General features: G+C 37.0%; 1 protein-coding gene across 5 annotated transcripts in view; it reads left to right on the forward strand.

Moving 5' to 3' along the window:
- The window catches only part of LOC121413933 (ralBP1-associated Eps domain-containing protein 2-like), a 56,717-nt gene extending 49,612 nt beyond the window's left edge, over positions 1-7,105 (forward strand). For 3 of the 5 annotated variants that reach the window (XM_041606947.1, XM_041606948.1, XM_041606949.1), the window contains 5 exons: positions 473-540; positions 2,670-2,810; positions 3,691-3,777; positions 5,194-5,324; positions 5,888-7,105. In XM_041606947.1, coding sequence (XP_041462881.1) covers positions 473-540; positions 2,670-2,810; positions 3,691-3,777; positions 5,194-5,324; positions 5,888-6,062 — 602 coding nt within the window. In that variant the 3' untranslated portion in view covers positions 6,063-7,105. The remainder of the gene's footprint in view (positions 1-472; positions 541-2,669; positions 2,811-3,690; positions 3,778-5,193; positions 5,325-5,887) is intronic. The other 2 variants (XM_041606950.1, XM_041606951.1) reach the window with 1 other exon arrangement.
- The last annotated feature ends 3,068 nt before the right edge of the window (positions 7,106-10,173 follow it).

The following is a 10,173-nucleotide window of genomic DNA, read 5'->3' on the forward strand; positions in this document are numbered from 1 at the left end:
ATAGTAACCTTGATTGTGATTGGCTGCAGAGCCCTGTTACCATGGTAGTTACCATAATTGCAGTGTTACAATCGTAACTCTTTATGAAATGGGCTGCAGGGCTGTTCTTGATGATTCTATTGGCGTGATTCGCTCCTTGCCATGTGTATTTATTGTTGTTATATTTAGTGTTGTATATATGTACAAGATTGAACTTACCGTAATCATGTGCAATTTGATAGTGGTCGCACATCTTACCATCTGGGACCCATTGCATATAACTTTTTCCCTGAGAAAACTCTGGTAAAAACTGAAAAAATAAGGTTAGTCTTATTTCTGCCATTGACTTTAACACAGGGCAAAAACTCCAGTAAAAACAACCTGAGTTTTCTCAGGTAAAAAGTTTTATGCAACGGGCCCCAGGTGTACTGAAGAATATTGGTGTGTGTGTGTATGGACGATTTTAATCTTCTTTTCATGTTCTTCTTTGTAGAAAAATCCAGTAGTGTTTCATCACCACGTCCAGTAATACCACCAAGACCTACAGCTCAGCAAGTTCAGGTATTTATCTTTTTAGAAAGTGATGGTTGTGATGAGGGAGAGGAGGAAGATGTCGGCTATTTTGGTGGTAATGGTGGTGGAAGTGGTGGTGATAGTGGTGATGATGATGATGAGGATGAAGATGATAATGGTGATGATGGTGAGGAGGAGGATGATTCTGATGATGATGATGAGGAGAGAAGGAGGATGATGATGAGGTGGAGGAAGAGGAGGATGATGATGAGGAGGAGGAGGAGGATGAAGATGATAATGGTGGTGATGGTGATGATGATGAGGAGGAGGAGGAGGAGGATGATGATGGTGATGATATCACATTTCCCCACCTCAAGAAAGATATAATTACAACAAAGTAAAAAAAAAGTTTACAAAGTAATTCCCTGCCCCAAAGAAAAAATTATATTGATCAAATGAAAGCAGAAGGCCTGAGAGTATCATAAAGTTTATATGAATAGCAATCCTTGTCTTAAGTTTCATTTTCATTTTATGAATGAAAATTGTGAAGATTCATCCATAGAGTTCTGAGTAGGCAAAATCGTTTTATTCCATCAGCAATAAAAAGAAACTCAACTTGTGAATTAAAGTTTTGCTACAGTGTATATAGTTCAACCAAAGAGATAATGGTATTGTAATACTTGTAAACCCAGCGTCAGAATAGTTCTATAGGGTGTGTCAAAAAAAAGGAGCAGCATCATTCGTATATTTGTTAATGTAAAATTATCAGATTTGTGATGATAAAATTGCAAGTACATTGTATACTTAACAACTATTCCAAATATATGTACCTTCAGACCCATGCATTACTGTTTGTGCAGAATGAAGTGTTGCAAAATTTGTTCACCTGCACTGCAGATTGAATTGATAGATTAATGTTTACAAAGCTACATGTATATTAACATCTCAAGAAAGGAGCAATATTTCTTGGATTGACTTTGGATTCGATAAGTATTTTGAAAGCAGAAGGTTCTTAAATAATACCAAAAACACATGACAATCATTACTGAGGATTCTTAAAGTTTCACTTTTGAATTATCATTGTGTCCAAGATGTTCAGTAGATAATGGACTGACTAACTGCAATTAGGCATGCAATTTTTCAAAACCGTTTCGTGCAGTGATGCATGGTCAATGAAAACTCATAAAAATATTGTTCATATCTTAATAATGTTTACTTACTACAAAAGATATGACATTCTTTGCACTGATTCGATACTGTTCTCAGAAGAAGATGTGAAAGTTATTGTGCCTTTCTTTTGATACACCTTGTCTATCTTCTTTTGAACACTGACCTCACCAGTGTGAAACCAATACATCAAGGGGAGGGTTTCATGAAAGAAATAATCAATGATTTTCACTGACAACTTTGCTCTGAGCCAATCAGATGCAAGGATTTCCATAGCTTATAACAAGTCAGTGAGAACCATTGAGACTATTTGTTTCATGAAATGCTCCCCTGTCATCTATTCAGATTAGAAACTGCAGGACCTACATTTTATAGAGACAAAGTATTGTGGTTTGTAAGGATGGTTGTCATTTACTTCTGTGGGTGGCGGCTAGGTTTAGTATCGTCCTATAAAATGAAGAGTCTCTGTCGATGGTTTATACTTGGATAGACTGTTAAAGATTGCATTCTGTCGTGGTGTAGGATAAGGTGCACGAGGCAGGTGACAGGTTTGTGTAGAAGCAATATGGTTTCATTTTCAAAGTTGAGAGATTGTGCTACAAATATCCTGGATGGATAGATGGGAACAGTTGAATACTTTTTCTGCTACTAGAGTAGTTTGGTGGGCACTGCATTTCCGTTACGTGGTTGTAGAGACAATTTAGCCCATATAGAAAGATAAAAAAAATAATGAGCTAATAAGGTATGCATTACTAGTACCTTGGTAAAAAAAAATATGTATTTTTATGCCTGTTTTCGTTGTTTTCTTGGGTTATAAGGCGCGTACCACTCAGATATGAATATTTACACCTGATGCCAGATTGTTATCATGTAGTCTTGTCCACAGGCTCCACGATGATTCACTTCTTTTAAATGCTGGTAAACTAGTCTCAGTAGTAGATTTTTTTGTATTATTTGATATTGTCACCTCTCATCAAGACCTGCATGCAATTTATTTTCTCAACTTGCAGCAAAGTAAAACCCAAAGCATGGATATGTCGTCAACGGAACACGACTTTGCCGATTTCAGCAAGTTTGACGCGATGAAGGCCAAGTCGTCAAGTTTAAAGATGGACAGGAGAGGCGCGTCATTAGACTACACCAACAGAACGGTGAGTTAACCCTCGGGGGGGGGGGGGCGTTTCATGAAAAGTTTTGTCAATGATTTCCACTGAATGATGTTATAGGCCACTGCGAATTCTTGAACCTGATTAGAGCGAATTAGTCAGTGAAAAATCACGGACAACATTTTTATGAAATGCTTCAAAAATTGAGATATCTGTAGCAAATTGCTCTCATCCCTTCTCTCTACTTTACACAGTTAAGTACATCCTCCATCCTCGACCTAGCCCTCCTACTCTCCTCCACCACTTCTTTGATATCTTCTTTGTCCATTCCCCCCCTCCACTCGTCAAACCACCCACCTTCAACCAAATGGTCTGAGGGAGGCTTGATAGCTCAAAGTCAGTACACCAGTGGTTTGCAATCCTGTGACTCCGGTTTAGATTCCCTCTTTAGTGCTAGCACCCTCCGGAATGGCTTTTATCGTCTTAATCATGTCCCTCAGAGAGGATCTTAAGCCTTTGTTCTTCAGATGCTTGCGTCAATCATCCATGCCTTTCTAGCAATCTGGTAAAGTTGAAATTACCATTTATATTAAAAGTGAACAAAAAATGGTAAAGAAAAATCTCTTGTTTATTCAAAAGGGTAGATCCATTTCAGTTTGTTTGCAAAAGGGGCTAGATCTGTAATGGTAATTTTATGTTCACATGGTGGAGTAGTATATCGTGACAAGTTAGTTTCGTATAGAAATATTGCAATATTGGAGAATAAAAACAAACATAACTTGCTTGAAATGGACTAAAGTGGATCTAATCCCTTTTGCAACCAAACTCGTGAAATATGCCCATCATCCCTCAGCACAAACACATCTAAGTTACAAATTTTAATGAACTTATTGCCTTCTTTGCATTGTTGTTGTATCTGTAACAGATAGAGCAGTCAGTCCCTCCAGTGCCCCCTCCAAGGCCATCAGCCAGTGAAGAGGATCTAGTGGAAGAAGGAGAAGATGATGGAAAGGTAGAGGAGTCATGATTCACTTGCTTGCTCTATTTATTTATTTTTTATTTATTTATCTATTTATATGTTTGTTTATTTATTTAATATAATAATAATGTAGTTCTTTATCGTGCATTTCAGACCTAAAAGGACTCTCAATGCACTTTACAAAAATAAAAATTATACAGCATAAGGAATTACTTAGAATAACGATTAACAACATCTACATTAATCACTTACATACATGTATGGCATAAGTATTAGGAAATGCCTAGTTGACTGCTTCATTAAAAAGAAATGTTTTAAGTTGTGATTTGAAAAGTCCAGGATTATTTTGTGATCGGAGAGTACTTGGGAGAGAATTCCACAGGGTTGGGGCACTGTAGGAGAAGGACCTTTCACCATGTGTCTTAGTTCCTAGTCTGGGTACTTGATGGAGTAGTTGAGTTGATGATCTAAGTGTCCTAGAGGGGTGTATGGAGAAAATTTATTATTTGTTTATGTATGTATTTATTTATTATTTCTTTCTTTCTTTATTTATTAACTTATTTATTTATTTATTTATTCATTCATTTATTTATGAATGGCTGTCACATCCGGGGAGCGTTTCACATAAGGACCCGTCAGATGTTTATCCAACAATGTTTGTTTTATCAGAACATAGGAATTGTGTTCTCTTTCAATCAAAATCTAAGAAGAGTTTTAGGTCTAACAAATTGTCAGATGAAAATTTTTAATGGAATGCCCCAAGGACATCATAGACAGTGTGTACCGACATACATATGGCAAGACACTGTCTCGTAATCCTTTTTCTTAAGATCAGGAATTGCTTTATGTTAACAGCACAAAAATAATTTCCTGATATAAAGAATTTTCTTCGTCTATGTTTTGTCTTGCTAACAAAAGGCAATTCTTGATATCGAGCTACATGTAGAATGGAATGCCTGATATCAGGATATAGGATTAATTTTTTTTCTAAATGGCTCGCTAAATACACCTATGCAAATGCTGACTATAATATCCCGGGGCCCATCGCAGAAAGAGGTGCATTAAATGTAAGTAAAAATGAAAAAAATCAAGCGACAGTCCCTTTAATATACGCGTGCGTCATTGTTTGAAAATCAAGCTGCAGTTGATTTTGGATTTGTGATTGATTTTGGAGTTGCAATTGATCACAGCTCTTAAAGTGTTTGTCCAACTTGCTCTCATTTCTTTATTTCTTCACCAATTATTTTCACACTTGGTACCTATGATCCTTGGGTAATACCGCATGTGTGTCAATGAGGATGATGGTGTTCGTGAACCACATTGTTATATAATAGCCGTCTTATGAATGATTGGTTATCACGATTGACTGCAAATCATTGTCAATGCAATCAATCATACCAAATTAATTATGATCAATTGCTGAAGCTCTGTTTAAATCTCTGGTTACAGGTGTCACCTCGCAACCTAACGAACAAAGAGAGGCATCTCTCAGGGGACACGGAAGCTGAGAAGAGAAGAGAACAGTTCTCAAAAGAGAGAAAAAGACATTTATCAGCACCGGTCAATCTTGGAGTCGCAGAGTGAGTACATATAGAAGTAATTCATTTCTACGCCTCCGCCCACCTTCGGGAATTGTACGTGGCATCATGTTTTCGGGATGTCTGTTCGTCTGCCCCACTTCTGCGATAAGTAAAGACCATTTAATAGGGCAACTTCAAATGTGGTCCAATCTTCGGTCTTAGTTCATGTATGCATATTGGTGGGATAATGATCTGACTAGATTTGGAGGTCATCATAATGCCAAGGGTCACAATAGTCGTAACATACAGTATCTGAAAATATCTTGTTCTTACAAGGAACCACCTAAAGAACCAACTGGAGAACCACTTGAGTTATCAATTTTGAATTTGGCTCATGTATGCATATGAAGTGAGTGAGGATGATCTGATTTGATTTTGGGGTCACAGTGCCAAAAGTCACACGGGTCACTATTGGAAAATTTAAGAGATTTTATTGAAGATGAATTTCATAGAATCAGTGATCACGAAGACCATTAAGCACCACTGCACCCATTTTCACCTGCATTGAGAGTGACAATTGTAGATTAATGCTTCCTTTCCTTTCTTCTCTACTTTCAATGCAGGATCCGGACGGGTGACAGGAAGTCCGTCCAGGCGCGGATCCGCCAAGAGAAGGACGAGAACACGAAGCTCTCGCGGCACAACAGCGAGATGCAGCAGGAGCTGCGAACGCTAACCGACCAACGCCTTGCCTTGGAGATCAGTCTAGAGAGATTGCGTCCCTTCACAGCCAGCTAGTCCAGGCTTTATTCTTCTGTCTTTATTTAATAATTATTATTATCGTTGTACAGTAGAGGAAAACACATTTGGCATTTTATATATTTGAATGAACACATTGGAGATTTGTGCTGGTTCTGTTGCTTTAACTCATCAGCTATGTGAGCCAGGCAATATGTGCATTGATCCAATAGGATCTACAAATGCGGAAGCCAAGAGCATAATTTTTGCTTCTCTCTCACTACAAAACTACTTCTAAAAGGGGTATCATGCTTGGATGTGTTTTAGCCATTACATACCAATGTACTGAAAATTGTTCACAAAGGTGCATAGAGAGTTTACGAAGGGAATAATGGTGTATTGTGGGTCCATTATTATGCCGGCCTTTCCAAATCTTACCTTAGATGGCGCTATTCTAAAGGCTTTGGTCAGTGTCGTTTGTCCGGAGAGTCTGGTCCATTTTTTTTCAGATGCGTAACAGCATGGAAACTTGGTAGGATCTTTTGTTCTGTCTGCCAGATAAAGCAGAGAATTTGTGATTGTAGATGCTGAATTCTTATGGTACATAGATGGTTAACTGATGGGTATGTTAGAACATATTTCCAGATGTAAGCTTTCATTCAATTGAAATTTGGACCTGCGTGCATACAGCCTCCATACTAAATTCTTGACCCAAAATGATAATAGGCACTTATACAGTATTAAGACCAGGTCCCCATCTTACAAAGAGTCATGATTGATCCGATCAAATTCAACTACATATGGAAATCCATCGTTGTCATAATTTTTCCCACTCAGGAAGTTCGCTCATTGTCCTTTGTTACAAAGAGAAGCACACTGAATGTTCAAGAAAATGATGGATGTATGAATATACATGGTATCTGTATGAATATGGTATCTAGACAATATTTAGAAGAAACATGCAGTTTATACGTTGACATTGCTGGCCGTCCATAGTTGTGGTTGATCTGGTCAATCGTAACTCTTTGTAAGACAGGGCCCCCAGATTGCAGTCATTTATATGTAAGGTTGTATTCTGAGGCTTTCTTTGTTTGTTCATTTTCATTTGATTGTGTTCATTTTCAAATCTCAGTTGAAATATGAGATTTAACATCAAATGGATGAAATACTTTTAAAATGTCTAGAATTTGCTCTACCCAAGTTTTAGTCTCGTTAGAACATGCCCATTTTGTGAAGCAATAACGAATAAGAAAAAAAAATGTGGGGAAAAAAAATCTGTTAATGATGTGGATTGAAAAGTCAGTGCAATTGTAAAATATTTACAGACAGTGGTGATGGGCCAACCCTGACTGCATTTGACAGTAAATGAGCTCTCTCTCCATATCTCTCTGTCTTTCCCTTTCTCTCTTTATTATCTCCCCTCTCTCTTTCTTTTTCTCTGTCTCCCCCTCTCTCTGTCTTTCCCTTCCCCTCTTTCTTTCTCTCTGTCTCCCCCTCTCTCTGTCTTTCCCTTTCTCTCTTTATTATCTCCCCTCTCTCTTTCTTTCTCTCTGTCTCTCCCCTCTCAATCAAAATCAAGTTTTATATGGTAGTTTTCATTGATAGTCTTAAATTTTTTATGATACAGAACGAAGATCAATAATTATTTGAAAGAGGCTGGTATTTTTTTTTATGAATCGCTCTAAATATGATGCCCCAAGGCTTTAATTGTTTCAGCGTCTTTTAGGATTGTTAACCCCTCTCCTGTTATTTTGTTATATTTCAAGTGCTTGCATCCATTAGTGTAGGAAAGAAAGTCTTAGGTCTGTATATCAATCAAATTTATTCCTGTTGAAACAAACGTGAATAGGTTATATTGCTGTTCATATAGGATTTGCAAGAAAATATATCAGAGCGTATTTGAGATACTGTCACTCAGGGGTTGATCCAGGATTTTCCAGAAGGGGTGGGGGCACATTTTCCGATGAAAATTTGACAAGCCCCCCCCCCAAAAAAAAAGGTTTTCATCTGAAATTGAACGCCATTTTGTCCGCGGAAATTTTGACTAGCAAAAAAAAGTCCTCACTTTCAACGGCGTATTTACATAATTTTTTTTTTTATAATGGTCCTCGAAAGGGGGGTCATGAGCTGAATGTGTCCCCCCCCCAATCTGCCAGTGCTGTCACTCATTTCCTTTTTCACTTATCACCAAGCATCTCATCATCCAAATTACTTATAACGTAAGTAAAGTTAAAGCATGTATATTTCTTTTCATTTTCTTGGGCGATACTGTACTTTGATAGTGACAGAAATAAATGTTTTTGGAAGCAACATTTTATTGATAATTTATTATTTCTCCTTCAATTATTTTCGTTTTAAATGTTTGGGTTATGTTTACTTGTTTTTCTCATGAAACCAAAACCATTAAAACAACCATGCTTGCTTAGTTTTGTTTGCCAGTGCACAACAGGGCTTTAAGAAGTACTTCTCTATTAACCAACTATAATATCTGGGGTGCTCTTTTAAAAGTATGAACTTTATACTAACTTTCTGTTTTTCAAGATTATCTCTTTGCATGCATTTTTTTTTTTGCATAAAAATTAATTATCCATCAGCGTGTCATTTCATATATTTGCATATTATTTTGTGCTTCTCCCCCACCCTATCTGTGCATACTGATACATTTAATCCATCTTATCCCCCACAGCTATATTAATAAGCCAGTTCGTAGTTCCTTTCTGCGCATGATCAAAAGATTCTACGCATGATCAGAAGAAGGTCATTTGTACTAAAGTGACATGATGCTTTAAAATCTAATGAGATAAGCACCAACTTTGATGTCTTGATTATTCATATATTCTTTTGAATTGTCGTTTTCATTTACATCCACAAAAAAACAATGCTTCCACGAACGACTGGTATTTCACAGTTTGTCAAATACATTGTGCAACATGCTAAGATATGCATTCAAAGTAGTAGGAGTGCAACAAATACCTTCATTAAGTGTTCATTTGTGTGCTATTCTAGTCACCTGGTCTATTCAATTTCTTCATCCTGCTATGTAAGGCAAGCTTACGTAATATCATGCTTTGAAATCTGCCTATCATGATGAAAGAAATGAAAGGTCATTTGACCAAAATTGCCCATGAAGTAACTACGAACTGGTCTATTACATATCGCCATTTACTCAAATTTTGTTTATTTCTCATTTAACATTGTTTCATTAATTTTTCTTACATGGAATAAGGCTGACTCTGGACTGACCTGTATTTTACCTTAAAGGCATTGTTTAACTTTGTGAGCAGCCGATTTAAAAAATTCTCAAACCAAGATGAAACGTGTACAAGTGCATGTATTAGAACTAATAATCCCTGAAAAACAACCATTATTGAGAATGAAAAGCTAAAACTACAAGACAAACCCCGATTTTGTAAATAGGTGTCTTATAGACGCCTAAATAGTACACATAACTGTATGGGATGAAATTAAGATGGTGTTTCCGGTCACTTTATATTTCAATTTTTGAAGCACTAAATAATGATTTTCGAATGCAATTTTTTCAGGGCTTCATTTTTGTAACATATCACAGACACAGGTGACAAGTGTGACCTTCTAGCTCAGATTTTTTTAAAAGTCAAACCAATGTTAACCAATCACTTTAAGTTAGTGTTTGTATTTATACCTTATTTTGTGGCACATCTTGTTTCGTCAAAAGAAAACATATTTGTTGGCTCAGAATTTATCTGATTCCTACTAGAGTCCGGTAGTCCTTGTATAAAGCCTATGGAAATCACAGAATGCAGTAGTCAATGGCAGTGGCGTACCTAGGATTTTTCACAGGGGGGGGGGGGGGTAAATTTGTCTGCCCAAAATTTGACAAGCAAAAAAAAAAGGTCTTCAACCACAAATATAGGATTTCGTACCAGACAAAAAATTGACAAGCAAAAAAAAAGGTCTTTAACCACAAGTATAGGATTTCAAACCAGAAACATAAAATGACAAGCAAAAAAAATAAGGGTTCAACCCCAAATATAGGATTTCATACCAGAAGAAAATGGTCTTCAAGCTCATCAGGGGGGGGGGGGCAGGTATACATCCTTTGCATGGGTTGTGACTCGTCAAGGGGGGCAGACTGCCCATAGGTACCCTAGTGGTCAATGGGTTAACACAAGCTATTATTTAAAGTCATATA

The sequence above is a fragment of the Lytechinus variegatus genome, chromosome 4, assembly GCF_018143015.1.
Source record: "Lytechinus variegatus isolate NC3 chromosome 4, Lvar_3.0, whole genome shotgun sequence".
Lineage (NCBI taxonomy): Eukaryota > Metazoa > Echinodermata > Echinoidea > Temnopleuroida > Toxopneustidae > Lytechinus > Lytechinus variegatus.